Here is a 22054-nt window from a genome sequence, read left to right on the forward strand (position 1 = left end):
TTCTCACCCAGAGTCTGGCGCACAAGAAGGCACTAAGGGACAAGTTAGGGCAAAGGCACCTCAGGAAGCATCTTGCCTTTTCAAAAGTAGAGTAAAAGCATCTGACTACACTCAGATGTCCACCGACGTGCTGACTGCCAAGCACTGTGCTCAGCGCCAGGTCTATAAAGAAACAAGAGACAATCTCGTTTTGAAGGAGAAAGGCAACAAAAGCAACATTTAGAAATAATAATAAAATGGAAGAAAAAAGACCCAAATTAGCCCACCATGTTCCTGAAGACTTCCCCAGAGACCTCAGTCTCTTCCAGATCTGCCTCAGCACATGGCTGGAGGGACAGCAGGAGGACCGCAAAGCAGATTGAGCCCACAGACCCTCTCAAGAGTGGGCCGTGGCTTTCCTTCACCCATTAGTGCAGCAGTGCCAGACTTTACAGAGGTCAAAGGCACAGACTGAGATTTTCAATGGAACCCATCAGGACACACCTACATACCAACAATCGATGTCTGCCTTCAAAGCACTTTCCATCATTCTTCTTCAGGTAAAACAAACCTGGATCTCAAGTTCTCAAGCCTGGAGCTGGATGGACTCTATATGATTAGGAGTGTAAGCCTCCTTATGCCACAGAGAAGGAAATCACAGCTGAGGTGCTTAGATGAGAGCCTCCAAGTGACAGCAAGACGGGAACCAAGGCTGGAGACCAAGAGGCCTGGATGCCTGGCCAAGAGCTGGGCCTCCATATTCTCACCACCAACACGGAGGGGACAGTGACACTGATGTTCCCAGGTAGGCCACATTCCATTCCTTTTCTTTCTCTACTAAGCTAAAAATGTTAAATGGTGTAAGCAAAGGGCAAAAATAGTCCCCATTTAACCCAGAAACACATGTTTTGTAAAGGAGTAAAAGACCTGGGCTGGGAGTAGAAAGGCAAAGGGAAGGGACAGTTGCGGTAACAAATAGCACACTACCTTTAGCAATGACAGAGAAGTGATTCACAATGAGAAGTAGTGAAGCTTGACATCAGTTCCTAGGGAAAACAGAATTGGGTTAGGGCAGTCTCCCCAGCACAGAGAGCACCATGCACCTAAGAGGCGTCCACAAGACACTCCGGCTCAGCACCCTGACTTGCTTTTCTATGCCATTTCTCTTTCATTCACTCTTTTCTCTGTTCCCACTGTCCTATTTCCAGTCCTTCTATCATCTTCCTGACAACATAATAGATAAGAAAGCTAAGGGCAATGACACTCTTTGAAAGGAGGAAACCCAGTGGGCACAAGAATGAAGAAGACCACTGCTTTGCAGTCAGGCAGATCATGCATCTCAACTCCACTTTGTGACTTGGGTCAATAATCTAGGGATCACAGTTGTACCCACTTCCTAGCCTTACTGCAAGAATTAAATAAATAGGCACTTAGAAAAATGTCCAGCAAAGAACAAGCTCACCACATCACACATTTCAAATGTGTGATCTAAAGCCCAACACAGAATTAACACAGCTGTTCTAAGCTCCCAATGGAGGGCATACCATGAGTCCAGTCCCCATTTTTCCTCATCATCCCCCAACACCAAGATGATAGAAACTCATATAAGGGCCAGGTCTTCCTCCCCAGAACCAAACCAAACCAAAGCCTAGCCCATAGGAAACTTTCAGTGCATGGGACTGAATCAAAGCCTAACCTAGCATCCTCTCATATCTCCAAGGGAGTCAGTTCCATGTGAATAAAACCACAAAGGACAGGTTGTGCAAAAGAAGAGCAGTAGCTGGTCTCTATAGACAACCATGTGCCACGCAGACGATCACTGCAGCTGGTCTTTAGGCGCATTCTGACTCTGCTTGTATCCTGATGAAGCCATCATTTGGGTGAATGACGACATCCCAAAGTACATCCCATACAGATGAAAACAGCACTTTTTTTTTTGACATCGTCTTAAGCTGACCTCTTGCCACATTCAAAGGAATCTCTAGTTGTATATTAACTCATCTTATTTGCTTCTCTGCCCAAAGCAGTGGCCCATCAGAAGCACACAGAACTAAAGGTATAGTAGTTCCGCTTGTAAAGTTTAAAGTGGCACCTATAAATGCTATTTATTTTAGACAATCCTACCTTAACAAGCACCCTTTACATTTCTCTAATTCCCACTTTACAAGTCTGCAAACCTATGAAATTCCTACTAAACACAAGCTTTACCACACCTTCCAAGAAATGGGGAGCAGGATCACAAATTACTCACAAAGTCAAGGCTTCTAAACATACAGAATTGTGAAATATCATTGAAATCTGATATAAAAGCAAACTAATATCCACAATATAAATCAAAGCATGCTTTGGAATAACCAGGCTGAACGTTCTTTTTATAATAAGGTAAAAAGTTCTTCTTAAAAATTTCCAAGAATAATTCTTAATGAATTGATATTCTTCAGAAATCATTCTGACAGTCATTAATTCCTTAATGGTTACAAATTCTCTGCCTCCCTCTCAAGAATAAATCCTTTATAAGTTAATCTAGCAAGCTGACAGCAGTATAAATTATGGTGCCTAAACCACACCTGGCTCAGAGTCCTGTTAGGGCTCTGGCATTAAACAACCTGGGTCAGAACCCAGCATCACCATTAATACTGTGGCCTCCTTCAGGGCGAGTTACCCAGTCGCTGAATGAGTCATCTGAGATTGCTATATAGACTAAATATAAGGCAGAAAATAAAAGCACCTCCTACCTGTGGTCCCTACACTTTGTAGACTAGCTATTGACAATGAAGCATTCGTTCTCCCTCACCTTTTCTTTACCCTGGTTTTGCAAAATTCACATCTACCACTGCTTTCAGCTGCAGACCCTGACTGGGACGAGGAAGCCTCCACCTGACCCTTACACAGCCATTGCACTCAGCTGTCTGCTCTCCCTGCATTCTCAGAGCACTCATAAGCCTTCAGAGACAACTTAAAGACCTGGAGTCTTCAGGGTTCTAAGGCACAGCCTCAGCAATTCCAATGGGGTACATGGTCCTGGGAGATTGTCTTCAAGCACAATCTAAAACTCGGGAAACCACAGCAGTCTCAACGCACTCCTCTCCCAAAATATTTATTTCCCTAATTTCTTTCCCTGATAGGCAAAGACTACAGGAGCCTTCTGAAAGGCCAAGAGTGCACAAACTCACAAACCCTTATCAGCACAATGTGCCCCACCAGCAATGTCACAGGTGCCCATTGGGGAGGGGAGACACACACACATACACACACACACACACACACACATTCTCTCTCTCTCTCTCTCTCTCTCTCTCTCTCTCTCCAAGGAAGTCATTACTTGACACGGGGGAGAAAAATACTAAACTACTTATCAAAAATAATAATAATAACCCTCCAAAAGAACGGAGGAAAACTCTACCAAAGTACTTGCATAGCTTTACAATTAATATAAAATATTAACAGTAAGCTTTTCAATGTTTTCCCAGAGGACTATTTCACAATAGCCATTTCTCAACAGTTCCTACCCCAGCCTCACCCCTGGAAAGGGGGAAAAACTCTGAGGCCCCCCAGAGTATTATCTAGGCATCAACAGCTTCTTTTAAAACAATGCCTTTAACCTTCTGAAAAAAATGGATATTCTAGAGATACTATTCTGCCACAGTTATTTTTTATAATAACTTAAAATGACTGTCAAATTCAGTAACTCTGTTCCCATAACAAAGTTCTTAAAACAAGAACTCGTTTTTGTAGAGCCAGCTGTCCAGGTCTGCCAGGTAAAAACTTCAAAGAACGCACCTACCCACTGAGCAAGGGCCAGAGCCATCCTGAGTATGAGAGGTGGACGCCTGAAAGGGGCCTATGAGGACAGAAAACATGGAAGTCAGCCTGAAAACCATAATGCAACTTTGTTTTTAATGCAATCCCCAGTGCAAAATAACTGTAGAAGGCTTTTATTTTATGTAAAAGACACTCTGAGGCCCTTCGTCTTGACTGATGGAAAGCAGCGCTTTGTCCATCCTGCCCATCATCTTGCTGAGAGCTACGCTCACTGCTTCCAAAGCATGGCCGTCCTTTAGATGGTAAGTTTTTCACCAAATGGAGGCTGTAAGAGGCAATCTTTGAGATAATCCTTTCTGTAAATTTGAAATTTCAGTTTCTCAAATTCGAGCCTGGGGGAGTATGTGAGTGAGAACCAACATAATTTCTCCTCGGACTCCTCCCCTGATTTCAACTACTTAGTGGCAATATTGCAAGGTCAAAGTGCTCCATATTTTGCCTTCAGCATTTGAAAAAAGATGCTATATACTTCTAATAAATAAAAGATAGTGTTAATAATGTTCAAGAGTCCAGCTCTTTAATAAGTATCAATTCAAACTAATTATTTTAATAAATCCACACTTGGATGAAAAGCTGCTAGGTAATTATGAAAACAGCAGTGAGGCCTGTTACACCACACACACACTAAGGAGACATCACCACCACCTTCTAAATACAAGCGCATGGCCAGCAACTACACATTCCCCGAGGAACTTAACTGTGAAGAAAAGAAAGCAAATAAGTGGAATGAAAAAAAATAAATAAAAAAGTTAACTTCTAGTTCAACAGTATTATCTAAGAAGATTTAAGTTTGACTCAAGCTTAGTAGATTTAATGCCACTTGGTTTTGATGAGCAAGCTGGTTAATAATTAAATAAATGAAGATAATCTATTCAGGACGGATTTAAACCATACCATAAAGAATCTTAAGCACACTGCTGACATTTTGTTGTGCTGTAAATCACAGTCTGCCTATGTGATCATGAAATGTGAAGGGAATCAGTGCTACACTAAAGCTAAAGAATTAATGTTGTACTTAGCATCTGAAAGATAATTATTGCAATGAATGGACTATATCCACAGGGTTTTAGCTTTTTTTTTTTTAACTTTCTAAACAATCCTAAATTACACATCAACTTGAGGGGCTCAATTAATGATTCTAAGCTTGCTTTCCTTATGCAAAAAAAGAGAGTGTCCCTAAGTTATCACTTACAGTTCCCAAGTTCCTATTTCCCCCAAAAGTAGTGATCAACTACACCAGCCCACTGGCCCTATCCCTAGAGACCAATGGCACGACTCAGACTTCCTGAAGGCTACTGGCTGAGTCTCAGAACAAAGCAAAAGTAAATGGCCCACAATGGGTTTAAGCTTCGACCTTATGAGGATGGTTATTTTTTTTTTTTAATATTTTTAGTTGTAGATGGACAAGAAACCTTTACTTATTTATTTATTTGGGGTACCCGGGATTGAATTCAGGGGCACTCGAACACTGAGCCACATCCCTAGTCCTATTTTGTATTTTATTCAGAGACAGGGTCTCACTGAGTTGCTTAGCGCCTCACCGTTGCTAAGGCTGGCTTTGAACTCATGATTCTCCTGTCTCAGCCTCCAGAGCCACTGGGATTACAGGCGTGCCCCACCACAGCCGGCTGTTTATCTATTTTTATGTGGTGCTGAGGAGCAAACCCAGTGCCTCACAGTACTGGGCAAGTGCTCTATCATTGAGCCACAGTCCCAGCTCGAAGATGGTTACTGATCATTCCTAGGTGATAGTACCATTGGCAAGAGGGTGTGCCAGGATGTGACAAAGGATTAAGTCTTGGACAATGACCAAAGAAATAGAAAACACACTACTTACCACAGATAAAATCTGATGGAAGGGGAGGGAGTGGAAAAAGAAGAGATAAAATGCCTTAGAAGTGACTCATTCTGAAAGTGTTCTCTGAGCTGGACACAGTGGGATCAAAGGGAGGAGACAGAGAGGAAAGGATTAGGCCTTGGGAGGACCAGACATCAATGGGAAGAGTGACAACGAAAACCGAACACAATCTCACTCCACAGGTTTCAAAACCTTTCCTCTCTCCAAAAGTTCCTGGTTTGAAGGAGCTTCTACCTTTGTTGCTTCTTAAAATGATCTGTTGAAGTCCAATTTTAAATCTAGGCAAATCCACTGGGGCATGCTTTTCTATCAGGAACCCAGTCTCTCTCCCTTGTCACTCAACACATGCAACATGATATGTTCTATCAAATTGAACAAGGTCATGTAAATTTGTGTTCTTCTTCCACTGTAACATCTTTAAATTTAACATACTACACAAAAATCCCAAGGTTATGAAGACTCTGATAACATACAATCCCACACCATCATCTTAGGCTGTACTTAAAAGATGGCTAATTTTCTTCTGAATGATGGGTATTTTAATTATTAACTTCTTAAGCAAAGTTAGCTTAGAGATTTGATTCATTTAGGTGAACCACCAGAAATCAGAGTTGTTATCCTGAATAACCTAGAAGAGACCAATTATATGTGTCAATTCTCATCCTGAAATGAATTATCGCCATACAACAAGCCAGACCACTGAGTCTCTATTCTAATTTGATTATCTTCACATTCAGCTTCAAACAAATGAGCAAAACACCTCAAAAATGGTTTACACATGCCTACAGATGCCTCTTCCAAAGTTAGGAGCAATGCCCTTCAACAATTTGACACCACAAATTCTCCTGGACCACTTCCCTAGCAAAAATACCCAATGACTTTGGCCATCCTTACTTTAGCCAACCCAGGGTCAGAGAGATCACTTTGCCATACCCTTTAAGTAAACAAGCTGAAGAGATGAAACCAGCTTCATGTATTCAACCAGAAATCTCTGTACAGACTTCTGCATCTACAGAGTACCTTCCTAAAAAGCAGCAAAACTTTCTATGCAACTGAGACACAAGGTAGGAGTGTCACCCCAACAACTCCAGATCCAGGCACCAGGGAATGAAGTGGCAGCACAAGGTCACACATCCTTTAAGTCAAAGAACTGGAACAAAAACATGAATTTTCTCTGTAAAACACACTAGAGGAGAGTGCTTGCACTGGGGCTTGGGTTTCAGGGAGTCAATCTAAGGAAGAACTATTTAGAAAGCAACACAATTTGAAGCTGGGGATGTGGCTCAGTGGAAAAACCCTTGCCTAGCATGCACAAGAAGCTGGGTTTGATCTCCAGTACAGGGGTGTGGGGGGGTGCGGAACAGCCACACAATTTTAACTCAACACTAGGCACCAAGGGACTGAGAAGATCTGACCCTGTCTGTAGGAAGCCTTGGCTCCTACTTTGCCCTGAATTTCTTTGCTGCTATGGTGGCATCCCAAAGGAACAGTCACCTCAGCTTTTCCGCCTCTATACAGGCAACTTGCTTTGTCTGAAATGCTCCCCACCCATTCTCTTTCTAGCTGGCTTTGTGGACCTCTGCAACCAGCTCAGATGATACCTGTCTTAGGAGTAGACCTCTGCAATGCTCCCAGAACATGCTCCATTGCCTTACTTGGCTGTGTACTATCCTGGCTGATGATCTCACCTGCCAGTCCCCACACTTAAAGTACTAGGGAAGACGCTGAGGGAGGATGAGGGGACAACTGATAGGACCTGGCTTCTTCCAGTGTCTGACAACGGAGCAGGTGAGTATTTGTGGACTAACTGAATCTATGTGTCAATTCACAGAAGAACCAAGTCAGGTTTCCCGGATAGAGAATTTCAGACTACTCAAGGGAAAACCATCACTCACCACCTTCACGTGACTACTTGGATTCCTTTCCCAGTCTAGCTCCTCCAGAAGTCCCTGAGACCACACAAGTTCAGGTACAGATGTTCCTCGATTTACAATGGAATTACATTCTAAAAACCCATTATGAATTGAAAATACTTTAAGTCAAAAATGCATTTAATAACCTAAACTACCAAACATTGTCCCTTAGCCTAGCCTGGCCTACCCTAAACGTGCTCAGATTGCTTAAATTAGCCTACAGTTATGCAAAATCATCCAACACAAAACCTATTTAATAATAATGTTATTTAAATATATGCTGAATAGCTCATGTTTTGTACAATGAAATACAAAAGCAAAAAACACAATATCCAAAAAAATGCCAGCAACACAGTACACTGTGGAGTATCAGTTGTCTCCTCCTGTGACTGTGACTGCTGGGAGCTGCAGCTCTCTGTCACTATTCAGCATCAGATAGAGAAGAACAAACCACATATAGTTAACCTGGGCAAAGATCAAACTTCACAATTCAAAACAGATTCTACTGAATATATATCAATTTCACACCACTGTAGGGTAGAAAAATCATAAACCAAACTACTGTGAGTAGAGAGAGATCCTCTGTATACTGTCATGGAATGAGGATCCCATGCTAGGTTTCTATGGGGTTGTTTTGTTTTGTTTCCATTTCAACTGAACCTTGGATTTCTTACACATTCAGAGTCATTTCACATTATTAACCTCAATGGTAAAGTGAGAGCCACAATTCTGGGGTCTGACAGCATAATAGTCAAGTGTGAGCTCTGAAGTCTGGGTTCAAAAGTATCATCTGCCAACTGGGTAACTTTCGTCAAGTTACCCTACACTACTTCCTTACAACACACAAAAACCAAGGTGCCTCTGGCCGGCATTCATTTCACAAAAATTAAGTGAGCACCTACCGTGGGCCACATGCAGGCCATACAGTGGTGACCGGCCATTGGATCTAAACTACACCTTCATCAAGTCAGTCTGTTATTTCCTTTACAGAACTTACCACTACCTGCAAAGACCTTGTTCATGGTAATCTCCTCTGATTAGAATATGGTGAGCTCTAACTCTCCCCAGTGCTCGCTACAATTACTCAATGAATGCAAAAAGAATGAATGAGCAACCTGGACAAGCTCTCTGTTGTCTTTTGCCTCATGACCCTTACATTTTGGTAAAGAAGGAAAGAAACAGATACAAAAATACTTATACATATGATAAAAAAAAGTTATATGTGTTATATGTATTTTATATATATGAAATTATATATGTGTGTGCGTATATATAGATATATAGATACACATATAAAACGTGGTTAAGTGCAGAGGAGAAACCAGAGCCCTGGCTTCCCAGAGGGGCACTTGTTGCTCCAGCCTCCTGCTGGCTACAACTCCAAGCATCTCTGGGAATAAAAAGGATGTCCCAGCACCCTGGCGGCCTCCCTCAGCACGAGGAAGACCCTCGAGAGAATGGTGGTCCACTCCCATCAGAACTCTGGAGGAGGTTCCCTTTATGTATTCCTTCAACAGACATTTATTAGGCACCTAGTATGTACTGAACACAGAGCAGCGAACAGACAAGGTACTGTCCTCATGGGGTTTCCCATCTAGTGTCGAAACTCAGTGACTGGGTGGTGAAACGTGCTGTGCTGATCACAAGTCAGAGATGTGACAGGCATGACAATGGTGTCCACGGTGGTCTGGTGGTCAGTGCAGGCCATTCAGCAGGTGACACTAAGCTGAGACCTTGTGAAGCGCAGGGGAAGGGCCTTCCAGACAGAGGGCCACCAGTGCTTGCACTCCTCGAAGTCCTCAGAAGTTATGGTGGCCTTCTTGACAAGTGTGCCTCGAAGGCGAGGCCACGGGAGGCTGGGGGAGGAGGAGCAGGACCCGGCCCCTCACCCGGCCCCGTGGCCCTCGGGGTCCAGAAGGCGCTCCGCAGCGCCCGGGCGGCGCCGAGGCAGCAGGCCCCACTGCCCCGCGGCCGCGCCGTCGGCGGGGACCTGCGCGACGTCATCGGCGCCGGGCTCCGTCCTCCGGCGCGGGCGGGGGCCGCGGCGGGCAGCCGCGGGCCTCCGGGGCTTACCTCGGAACTTGAGCTCGTGCTGCGGCTCGAGACTCAGGACCTGCTCCACCTTCGCCATGTTCCTTGGCGGCGGGGCACCTCTGGCAGGGAGACCCCCAAGAGGTCACCTGGGCCGGGCGGGAATGCTGCGCCCCCTTTAAATTCTACCCGAGGGGCCAGCGGCGCGGGCGGGGGTCGGCAGCGGGGGCGCGCGCGGGGGGGGGGGTGGCCTACGCGGTGCAGGCGCAGGGGCGGAGGGCGAGGCCGCGGTGCCGGGCGAGCTCACGGCACGCACGCACGCACGCACGCAGCGACGCACGCACGCACGCACGCAGCAGCTGGCCGGCTTGAGCAGCGGGAAGCGGTGCCCAGGCAGTGCGCAGACGCAGCCCAGGCCACGGGGCGGGGCTGCGGGCAGCAGGGGGCGGGGCCTCGCTTTGCTTGGGAGGAGGGGCGGCCTGGGTGTTAGTTCCTGCAAGCCTGTTTATTAGAGGCCTGGGGGGCCAGCCGTTGAGTTAAGTGCTTTGCTTAATAATAATTAACAAGTATAGGCTTCCACATCTCTGTTGCTCATGTGGTGCCGGGCACTGTTAGAGACTTGAATAATAATGAAAGCACTTATTATTATAAACGTGGTGTTTATGGGTGAGTGATATGTGCTATATGCACTGTGATGGATCATAAATAATAATTATAAACATAATAAACTACCAATTATTGTTTGCTTATTTTGTGCCACTCTGCTGAATGCTTTCAACAACAATAAGCAGCTATCATAAATAAAAGCTGCTCTACATTTAATGTTTATTGTGCAACAAACACTATGCTGGAGCCTTTACTAATAGACGCCATTTTTTCATGCAACAAACCTTTTTAGAAATATAATGACCAGAAAAGTTGCTTGATTCCCACCCTCTTGCTAGCACCTAAGGGAAAGACATTCTTTAAATAAATAATGAACAAATTAATTACATGATTAAAAATCTCTGGGAACCCAGATGTGTTTGACCTCAAAAACGGAGGTTCTACATCATTATTCCATTTAAATAGTGTTTCACTGTATAATATTAGCTGAATAAAATAGGTGTCCTTAATATCTCCTATACATACATACGTACATATATAGATGAAACAAGCGTGGCAAATTGTTGACAATAGTTAACTTTCGGGTCAGAATATAGATGTTCTTCATTCTATTCTTCCCACTTCTCTGTATACTTGAAAGTTTTCAAGGATAATCTTTGTCTTTTAACTGGGGCATTTAGTCCATTTATACTTATTATATTTACTAATATAACTAATATTATATTTACTAATATATTTACTAATATATTATATTTACTAATATATTTCTAATATTGTTATTTGTTTTTTGTAGGAGATACTGAGAATTGAACCCAACGGTGATTTACCACTGAGCCACATCCCCAGCCCTTTTCTTGAGACAGGGTCTCACTAAGTTGCTGAGGCTGGCCTTAAACTTTCTATTCTCCTGCCTCAGCCTCCTGAGTTGCTGGGATGACAGGTGTGTGCCACCACACCCATCTTATACTGTTGTTTCTATTGTCCTCCTTGCTTTTTACTTTTTCCACTTTCTTAGTTCCTTGGAGTTGATTTTTTTTTCAATCTGTTTTTCTTCTCTTATGTGCTTTATTTCTTTTTTTATACTTTTTTTAGCTGTCAATGGACACACTATATTTTATTTATTTATTTTTATGTGGTGCTGAGGCTGGAACTCAGTGCCTCACACTGAGCTACAGCCCCAGCCCATGTACTCTATTTCTATTGTTTTAGCGGTTATCTTAAAAATTTTGACAAGTTATTTATGAAAGTCTAATTTTTTAAATATCTTTACCCTGCTCCCTTGAACTATAAGGACTTTGGAATATTTTAATCACCCATCAGCTAAATTGTATGTGTTAATTGTAGTGTAGGTTTAGTCTTTTCTACCTCAACCCTGTGAAACGTTATTAACTTGTTTTACATAGTCAATTCAACCACATGGTTAAAACTTGTTTGCTTATCTTTTCTTCTTGCATCTCAACTTACACAACTGGGATCATTCTACTTGTGTCTGAAGTACATTCTTTAATTTTTACTTTTTTAAGGGTTGGTTGATGCAAGCTCTCTTGGTTTTTGTCTGCAAATGAATTTATTTTCCCTGGTTCTTAAAACATCCGGCCACTTGCTTGCTAGAGTAGCAGTCTCTCTCTGTCTCTGTCTCAGGACAGTGCAGGCACCATCCTCTACCCGCTGCTCCCATGTTTTTCGGGAGGAGTCAGATGACAATCTTATCATTATCCCTTCAAAGGAAATCTACATTTTCCCCTCTGTTCTTGTGTTCTGCAGTTTCACCAAGATGTATCTTTTAAAATTTATGTTCCTTGAATTCTTTGCTTTCTGAATTTGTTGATTAGTGTCTTTCATCATTCTGAAAAATTCCCAGATAATAGTAGTAGTAATAATACATTTCTCAATTTCATTTTACTTTATTATCATGCTAAAATACACATAACAGAATTGACCAGGTGCCATTTTTAAGTGCACAGCTCAGTGGTATTTAAGTATATTCATGTTGCTGTACAACCATCACCATCGCCCATCTTCAAATTCCTTTCATCTTGCAAAACTGGAAATGGACCCCTTAAATAGTCATTCCTCATTTCCACTTCCTCCCAGGTCCTGGCAATGTTCTACTTTCTGCCTGTATGAACGTGACTACTCTAGGTACCTCAAATAAGTGCAGTTGATATTTTCCTTTTGTGACTGGCTTATAACTCCTTGAACATGATGTCTTAGGGTTCAGCTGTGTTGTAGCATGGGAGATGCTATCTCTTTTAAATTTTACATCAACCCTATTCTCTCATTCTTTACATCTGGGATTGTGATTTGTGTTTTATTCAACTAGTGTTTTTCAAACTGTAGTTTCATTTCCCAAAAGTGGACCAATTGAGTTGGTTGTTATCAGCATTGAGGGAAAAAAAGGGGGGGGGTAGATAATTTGCAGTGAAATTGTATTGTTTCATGAAACTTTTGTTTCAGTTATATTCATTAACATCCACGTGCATCTAATAGAGTGTCATGAGGAAGAGTGGAAAGCAGGAGAGAAAGAATAAAATGCATTATTTACTGTGGATCAAGAAAGAAAGAAAGAGAAGGCAGGAAGGGATGGAGGGAGAGGAAAGAATTAAATGAATTTTTTAAAGTTTTTCATGCCACTCCTCCTATTTCTTAAGCTCTCTGTCACACCTTAATCTTACATCTTCATGTCCTACATTCTGGATATTTCTTCAGATCTCTCTTTCAGTCACTAATTCAGCCCCAAGAGCTTTTAATTTCATTTTCTTTTCTTTCTTTATTGGCGCTGTGGATAGAGCTCAGGGCCTCTTGCCTCCACCACGGAGCTGCCTCTCCAGAGTCATTGCTGGAGTGTGTGCCCTGGAGTGGGGGGACATTCACCAACGTCTTCTCACAACTCACCCAGTTACATTTGGGGTATGATACCTAGCAAGTTTGAAAATCTTTCACTACAAGACATAAAGGTTTTTTTGTTTTGTTTTGTTTTTGTTTTTTTTTTAAGGAATCCATATAATCTCTTTGGTTCTCTGTAATTTAAGCATAGAGTTCAGAGATGGGTGCTGGTTGCTTGCTTTCTGTTCTAGCCCATGGAATCAGAGGCAGCAGTCTCACCCCAGAGTTCTGTAGTCAGGGCAGCTGCGGCTTGGTGGGTAATGGGCACTTTTTGCACTTCTTGTTGCAATGAGCAGTTCACAAGCAGGTCACGATGTAACCCACAGTGAGGTCAGTGCACATGCGGTCAGTGGTGTGTGGTGAACGGGCTTTCTAGTGGCCGGGGGTTGGGGGGTAACTGAATGGGAGTTTCTGCCAGTTTCCATGGTATTCCACAGAAGCGGAGCGCAAACTGGCCATGGCTGGGGCTGTGAAAGGGATGCCATGGGGCCACTTCTAGGGTTGCCAGAAACATCTGGACACTGGCACAGCTGCCACTGCTGAGTGAAGGGTTACCACTAAAGGGACGCTGAGGGGACATGAAGCAGGCAGGAAGGAGCAGGCCCCCTGCCCTGTTCTGCTTTCCAGTCTTCCTATGTTCCTCTGCCGGCATCTGAGGAGATGGCGCGGCTCAGCCTCAGCAGCTTCTCAGAGCAGGGTTAGGGTGTGTCCATGGCTGAGAGAGAACGGCTTCCTGACCACCCTCCTTTTTCTATAAATGTGGGAGACACACCTTCCGTTAGAGTCCTGCTCTGCCATTCTGCGGGCTCCCACTCAGAGCCTCTATTTTCTTGTGGCTTTATAACCTTAGCTGAGCATTCTCGGAGGCCTGGCATTTCAGTTACTAATCACCCCCAAACCCAGTGCCTTCAGATAGCAACAGCCCCATCATTGTGACTTACACTTCAAGGGCTGACCAGGCTCAGCCAGGCGGCTCTCAGGCCTCGGAGACACAGGGAACCAGTGGCTGAGGTGTGCAGGGAATTCAGGGACAGCCACCCTGTTCAAGGACAATCTCTAAGGTCTCTGTGTCTCTGACAGCACCTGCAGCTTCAGTAGCTTCCTAAAGCCACCCTTCTGCTTGATAATTCTCCAGAAGGACGCACAGAATGTGGGGAATGCCGTTATACTCGCAGATACCGTCTCTGACGAAAGGATGCAGATTAAAATCAGAGGATTCCAGATGTGGAGTGTGCACAGCTCCTTCCCTGCAGAACCAGGATGTGTTGATCTTTGGTGTCAGCGTGTGACCACATGCCCAGAATGTCAACCTCCTACAGAAGCTTTCCAGTTTCAGTGTCCAGGGTTTTTTACTGGGGCTCTATTATATTACATGGTTGATTGATTGATTGCCCACATGACTGATTTCATTCTCCAGGTCGTCAGATATCACACAACCCAAAGCCCCTGCCCTACGTCACACTGTCGGTCTTGGTAGCCAGCCCCCATCCTCAATGGCAAAGTTAGTACTACCCAGTATGATGCCAGGCCCTCAGGCAAAGAAAGATACTGGGAGCATTTTGAGAGATTACCTTCCAGAAGCCAGGACAATGGAATTCCAGGCTGGAATGCACACAGGTCGGCATGGATGAGCCCAGCCAGGTGGCTGGCAGCCACTCCCCTGAGACATTTCATGATTGATCCACGTGCCAGGCTTCAGACGGACAGCAAGACTTCCTTCAGAGAGATAAGAGACAAAGCGAGCACCTGGGAGACACTAGGTCACCTTTTCTAACCTAGCCTCAGAAGCCACAGAGGGTCCCTTCTTTGTGGCCTCTAGATAGAACCAAAGGGTGGAGACAGAGATTCTACCTCCCAATGGGGTGCAGCCGGATTCTAGGAGAGAACATGGGGTAGCAAACATCATCGTAGCTGTTAGTGGAGTATTCAATCTGCCAGGCCTGGAAGGGTGGTGGCTCCTTCAGAAATGATTTGCCTTGGCTTCTGCCAGGGGTGGGTGGTGGGTGAGCACCAGTCAGTGCAAATTTCACTGCTCAGCTGAGGGTTTGCAGACCACCTGGGTCCTGTGCATTTAGGCTGCAAACCATTTGGGAAGCTACCCTGCATTCACGGTTCCTGGAAGACATGACCTTCTCTCTCTCTGCAAGTTCCTCCATCTGCTGTTCCTCCTTTGGGCTGTGCACGGTATTTTTGGTTCACTGGGTCCTGGATGAACCTACTAGACTCCCCAACTTGGGCGGGGACATAACCTGATCTTTGTGCTCTGTCCTGTGAAACCCAAAAGACTGAGAAAATCGAAGTATTTGCCCACTGACTTCCACAGTTCCCCAGGACAAAACCCAGCTTCAGGACACAACTCATCTCTGAGAGTTCCATCTTTCCTTCACTGTTTGGCTTCAGAGCACCCCTTGTGCCAGCTTATTGATGCATTTAAAACACTTTATCCAGGGTGTGAGCTGTTTTGATTGGGAAGGTCACTCAGCATATCTAATCCTCCGTAGTGCCCGAAACAGAAGTCTCCTAAGAAGCTGTTATGTTAGAAATACTTTATTGCATTCGGGCCTCATCTTTCAGTTCTTATTCCGTTCCCCCATAAATGGAATCAGACTCCTTGGGAAAAAAAAAAGGATGAATCTTGGCCTGGAGCAGAGAATATACGAGATGAACCTATAACCACTTACAGTGCCAGAAAATAAAGAAGTGCTCAAAAGGTGAAGCAAGGGGAGAACATCACAGGGCAGAGGTGCCAAATGAAAGGGCTCCCAGAGTCCAAGCTGAGATGACAATCTTGCACGACACGGTGTTGAAGTGCGTCCCAGAGTAGAAAACGAATACCCTGGAGTCCACAATGACATAAATAATCGAACAGTTGACAAGACAAATCCCCATACAGAAGAATTCCAAATAGTTTACATGAGGCACTCCTCCCTCAAGGAGCGGGGTCAGGCCTCCCTGTAAGCAAGGGCTGTACTTAGTGACTTTGCTTCAGAGTATGGCATGGAAAGTGGGGAAACTGAGGAAGCACCCACTAGCCAGGTGATCAAGATCGACCTCATCGCTGACAAGCCTTGGTGGTGGGAGGCAACCCTGATGTAAGCATCTTGCACTCTGGGGTCTCCACACCAGTGCAACCATAAGATGAGGTGCACACCTGTAGTTCCAGCTACTCGGGAATGGGAAGATCACTCTAACGAAAGAGCTTGAGGCTGGGCAACATGAGGGGACCCCGTAACAGGAAAAATTAAATTAAAAAAAAAAAAAAATATATATATATATATATATATAAACAAAAAAACCTAAGCTGAAGGACATCCAGTAAAACACCTGCCTAGAACACCTTAAACTGCCAAGGTCATCAAAACAGGGTGAGTCACAGGAAGAGGTCACAGCGCAGAGGAGCCTAAGGAGACGTGACAACTAAATGTTGTGTGGCATCTGGATGGGGCCCTGGAACAGAAAAAGCACATTGGGGGCAGCTGAGGAAGTATGTCTAGGACACAGAATTTAGTTAACAGTAACATACTACTCATCTCAGTAATGGGTCCTTGGATCTGACAGTGTACCACACAGATGTAGGATGCTCAACAATACGAGAATTAGGTGTTGGATACGCACTGTTCAGCATCTCTGCAATTTTTTGTAACTCCATGGCTACTCCATGGCTATTTTAAAATAAGAAAGGTTTAGACTTCTCCATTGAATCTTTGACCTCTTGTGTTCTGTGTAGGGTCGGTCAGGCTGCCACGCCCTCTGATGAGCCGGGATGCGCAGGAAGGGTGACTGCTAAATCCCATCATCGTTTCTGCCCCTGGATCTCATGTCAGCTCTACCCTCCCTGGTCTCAATCCCTTCCTCACCACTCATTCACTCACCTGTTTTTAATCTGATTTTAATAGAGTGTGATTGACTTTCTTATGTGTTTTGCCTATTTGATATTTGTTGGGAGTCGCCCCAGCTTCAAAAAATAACCTCCCCATGTCCGGAGAAGAGCCGTCCAATGGTGAGTCCTGCTGACGCACATGATCCTTACCCACCAATCAGAACTTCCCATCCCCCCCCCACCGTCCAATGGTGAGTCCTGCTGACTCATATGATCCTTACCCACCAATCAGAAAGCACCCCATGCCAGCTGCCAAAACCGTTAAACTGTTAAACTGTTTCAGCCATCAGACCATCCCCGGCTCTATAAATATGCAGAGCTGCCTCAATAAACGGGCATTTTCTCCCACGGCAAGCCTTGATCGTTCTTTCAATATTTAGCTTGTTCTCTATTTGTCTGCCTCTCATCAGGATCCATCATGTGAGCAAATAGAGTAGCAGGTGCATTTAGGGTTGGCTACCAGGACCTCAATATCTCCGTGGGGTACCTTGAAGACTTCTACAAAGAGAAAATGAACTTCACCCTGGGGCCTGGGGTGGAGGATACTTGAAAGCTCATGGTATTAGCAAGCCGTCTTAAATATATATGTATGTTTGTGTATTTTATATATTTTTAAAAAAAATTTTGGGGGGGGAACTGGGGATTGAACCCAGGGGCACTTAACCATTGAGCCACATCCCCAGCCCTTTTTAAAAAAATTATTTTTTAGTTGTAGTTGGACCAATATCTTTATTTTTATGTGGTGCTGAAGCTCGAACCCAGGGCCTTGCACGTGCTAGGAGAGCGCTCTACCGCTGAGCCACAATCACAGCCACCCCCAGCCCTTTTTTAAAATTTTATTTAGAGACGGGGTCTCACTGAGTTGCTTAGGGCTTCCCTAAGTTGCTGAGGCTGGCTTTGAACTTGCAATCCTCCTGCCTTAGCCTCCAGAGACACTGGGATTACAGGTGTGCACCACCACACCCAGCTTTGTTTTATTATATATGTTTATATGTACGAATGTAGTATCTACTTGTATAATATTCTATGTATCTGAAAGATCTTGACAGAAAAGAGAAGGAAGAGGAGAACAACAAAAGTCCTGAGCCCCAGGCTACCAAGGACCTGCTTGGGGACCCCAAGGAGCGAGGACTCCTGCTCTCTGCAGGTACTGGATTGGCCCATGTGCTGGTTCCCTGTGACTGCTATAATAAATCACCCCAGTGTCTTCAGCCCTGGAATTCAGATATCCAAAACTGAAGTCGTGGGCTGGCTATGGCAGTGCAGAGGCTGTGGGTCACCTGTCCTTGTGTGGCCCAGCTTCCAGAGGTCTCCCCCCTTCCATGGCACTTGGCCCCTTCCTCCACGTTCAAAGGCAGCCTTGTAGCGTTGTCCTCTCTCACTCCCTGGCAGAGCTCTGCCTCCTCATCTTCCTGCCTCTGCCTGTAATGCCCGCCACCTCCTGGAAGGACATACCTGGGTGATCCAGAACCACCTTCCCACCAGGAGTCCTGGGCTCGGCCAGCAGTGAGGTGTCTTCTGCCAGCAAGGGCCACATGCAAAGGTGGGGCACAGGCTGTGGAACCCTCTGGGGAGCCACAGTTCTGCTGCCACAGCACTCGAGAGTTCCCAGCCCTTGTGACGGTCTCAGCTACAGTCACTTGCACTTTACAGGCAGAGAAACTGAGGTGAGCAGAGCTCGGCGACGCCCCGGGGAACAGGAGAGTTGCAGGAGAGTGCATGGCCCGGGGTTGGTGCCGTCAGGAATGTCCTGCTGACTTGTGCCATCCTCCAAGTGTCCAGGGATGCGTTTGTCCCCACTTGACAGATGAGGAGGCCAAGGACCGAAAAGGGTGGCCAGTCAGGGAGGAGGGACAAGGGAACTTCTGTGTCACACTACAGAGGCTAGGTCTTACCCATTGAGATCTGTCCAAGTTTGTTTTTTGGTTTTGTTGGGATTGGATGAGGGCCTCACACATGCTAAGCAGGGGCTCTGTCATCGGGCTGCATCCCCAGCCCTGCCCTGCCCAATATTTTTATACAGAGGAGTTATACAATTACCCATCTGTCCTAGATCCCTATAAATAATTTTATAAGCAACCAGCATTCCTAAGGAGTCTCCCATTTAAGTACTAACCAAGTCTGACTCTGCTTAGCTTCCAAGATCTGATGAGGCCAGACACTCTCACAATGGTATTGTCGTAGACCTATTTTTTTTTTAAAGGAAACTTATTTTGGAATAGTTTTAAATATGCAGAAAAGTTAAAAATACAGAACAGAGCGTTCTTGTACATCCCTAAGAGTTTCCCCTAATGTTATTTTACACAAATCCTAGTACACTAGTCCACATTAAGGAACTAGCATTGGTACATTATTATTAATGGAACTCCAGGCTCCGGGTGTCATCAGTTTTCACACTAACGCCCCTTTTCTGTTCCAGGATCTGATCCAGGATACCATGCTGCATTTATAAATGTCTTCCTTACACTGGTACTCCGGAAGCTGACTGGGAGAGGAGCTAGAATCAGCTGCAGCCACTACTGAGCAAAGGTGTGCAACAGCCCCTGTCAAGAGCTGCATGTGCATTGTTCACACATTCTCACCATAACGAGCCAGTAACACTCTTCTTTTTTTGGGTGTCCAGATGAAGAAACTGAGGCACAGGGAAAGTTAGTACCTGGCCAGAGAGAAATGAGAACCTGGAGGCAGAGGGTGGTGATCGGATGCAGCACAGTGCAGGGCAGGGGCAAATTTCACAGATGTGGGATATGGACTTATTTATCTATGGTCTCTGGCCCCACTAGGAAGCAGGCTCCAGGAGGGCCCATCTTGGCTTGGTGTGACACCTGCCTCCAGCACAAAGCAGGGCTTGAGGCACAACAGACGGTGGTGATGGAGGAGAGAGTGGAGGAGCAAAGGGATGAACAGGGGGTGAGGACTTGGGGCCACAGGGGCTGGCATTTCAGGAAAATTCTGTGCACAGGTTTGTTAAAATCCTTGAAGATCCAGCGTCTCAGAACCAGCCTGGCCGGGGTGGGGTAGTCACAGAGACAGATGCATGCCCATGTCTTTGCAAAAAGGAGCACGATGATATGAATGACCAATTATCTGGGAGGGTCTTTCTTCTTCAGCCCTGAGTCTCTGTGACCTAGGTAACTGGGGACGTTGGGGGACTGGGGAAAATATAGAAAGCTTTTCCCATGGCCACAAACTCCCTGGGCTCTTTATTGCTGACTGAGTCACCAGGGAATGATTCCTGGTCCCCATCTCTGTGCCTCGCACGTAAAAGGTGCTCAATAAATGTTTGATGAATGAAGGAAATAATGTAATTAAGAATTGAAGAGGGTGGGGTGAGGGAAAGAGTCTTTTCAATCCTTAGGACTTGTCCCCAAGCACCCAGAAGGCCACATTTGCATACAAATAATTGATATTCTAATTACAAATCATTCGTATTGATTTATTAAGCAGATCCCCAAAGGATCTCTAGAAGATAATTAGATTCTACGCTCCTTAGGGGTAAGGATGGCATATTTACCTCCTTGTTCCCCCACGGCAGTGTGAGGCAGAACTACATGATAAATGTTTGATGAGGCACTGGGTGAGCGTGGTTTAATTGTGGGGAGAGTTTATAGGGTCCCTGCAGATCATTTCCAGTGTGTTGGGGAGTGGGGGTGGGGGACCTTCATCTGTGCATTTGTATGAATGGAACATTGGCAGACCTCTCTCCTTCATCCACGGAGGAGGGACTCTAGACTGAAAGACAAAAGACACAAGACCCCTGTCTCCCTGCTCCAGCTGGGAGACAAAGCAGAGCAGGATGACCTCGGGTGGCCCTGCTAGGGAATAGTTGGGAGGGGGACCTGAGACCTCTTTCCGTTGTCTCTGTGTGCCTGTCCCCAAGCCACTCCAAAGAAATGACAATAATACATACAATTAAAAAAAAAAAAAGATTATGCAACCAGTGAGTGAAAAGCATGATTAGAAAACATTGCTGTTTTTCCTGATCTGATTAAAAACTGCCTGCTCTACAAGTGCAGCTTTGAGTCCCCGCTACCCTGTGCTGACTGTGGCCAGGCCAAGCCCTCAAAGAGCTGCAGCCTGTATCGGCCTCTGGGCCTCGGCACATACAAGGAAGTCTGAATCCCCTGAATGCCAGGTAGATGGACAGACAGGCACGTGGGCAGAGGCACAGAGGGAGGGAGAGACAGAGACGGGGCAGAGGTCTCCTGAGGTGGGGCAATGGCATTGTCAAGATTATATTCTCCATTCCCATATTCTGCTCCTGCTCCCTGGAACTTTTAGAGCTACAGACTATCAAGTGACTGTCAAGACTTTGCTTTTCCATCTGGTGGAAAAACAAAACAAGCAATGACGATAGGTAGTCAATGCAGGGTTCTTGTGAAACCAAAATGACTGTAGCAGTCTCTGTCCCTGACACTGGGAAAGAGTTTGTGTCTTTGCTGTGCTCCTAACCTGGGGTGGTAGGAGTGGGGCACTGGCTGCCTGGGTCACTACCTGCCCTCAGTGGCTGTGTGAGTGATACAATTGCTCACTAGTTGAGTGACCTGTGTTGCTGGCAATGCCTTCCAGATAGTGACCCCAGGATGCACTACAGGTGACCTGGCTGGCTTGGGGACCTGGGCCCTACAGTGGCAGGTGTTGGAACTGACCTGGAGGTGGAGTGGGGCTGTGGTAGGTGATTTGGAAGAGCTTCGCTCTGGCTTAAGTGCTGTGAGGACATGGGGCAGAGCCATTTTGGATCCACAGAGAGGGCATTCAGGAGGAGCATGCAGCCGTCACTGGTGAAGTGGCTGCCATCAGGCTGATCAGTGGTCTAGTCAATATGAGGCTTTACACATTTTGCCTGGACTTGGGGGTAATTACTAAGGGGCCTTGCTTTCGTCTTGACCATCCTGGTCAGGTGGCCTGTGAGATGAGTGCCTGAGGTGCCTAGCATGCTCCACATCAAGCCAGCAGGGCTGCTGCGAAGTGCTGGCTGCAGGAGCTGCTTTTCTCTCTTGCTGTCTGAGCCTTAGTTTCCTCGTCTTTGCAGAGGGGGAGGACAAAGCTTCCTAACTCTGGGGTCTGGAGAGGGATTCA

The 22054-nt window shown here is 45.5% G+C and overlaps 1 protein-coding gene across 1 annotated transcript in view; it reads right to left on the bottom strand.

Moving 5' to 3' along the window:
* Vapb (VAMP associated protein B and C) overlaps positions 1-9841 on the bottom strand; it is a 49962-nt gene extending 40121 nt beyond the window's left edge. Inside the window, exon 1 of the mRNA XM_046433130.2 lies at positions 9646-9841. Coding sequence (XP_046289086.1) covers positions 9646-9703 — 58 coding nt within the window. The 5' untranslated portion in view covers positions 9704-9841. The remainder of the gene's footprint in view (positions 1-9645) is intronic.
* Between the last annotated feature and the right edge of the window lie 12213 nt (positions 9842-22054).

The sequence above is a fragment of the Marmota monax genome, unplaced genomic scaffold (assembly GCF_021218885.2).
Source record: "Marmota monax isolate L192 unplaced genomic scaffold, Marmota_monax_Labrador192_F-V1.1 WCK01_AAM20220418_F8-fsc00014, whole genome shotgun sequence".
Lineage (NCBI taxonomy): Eukaryota > Metazoa > Chordata > Mammalia > Rodentia > Sciuridae > Marmota > Marmota monax.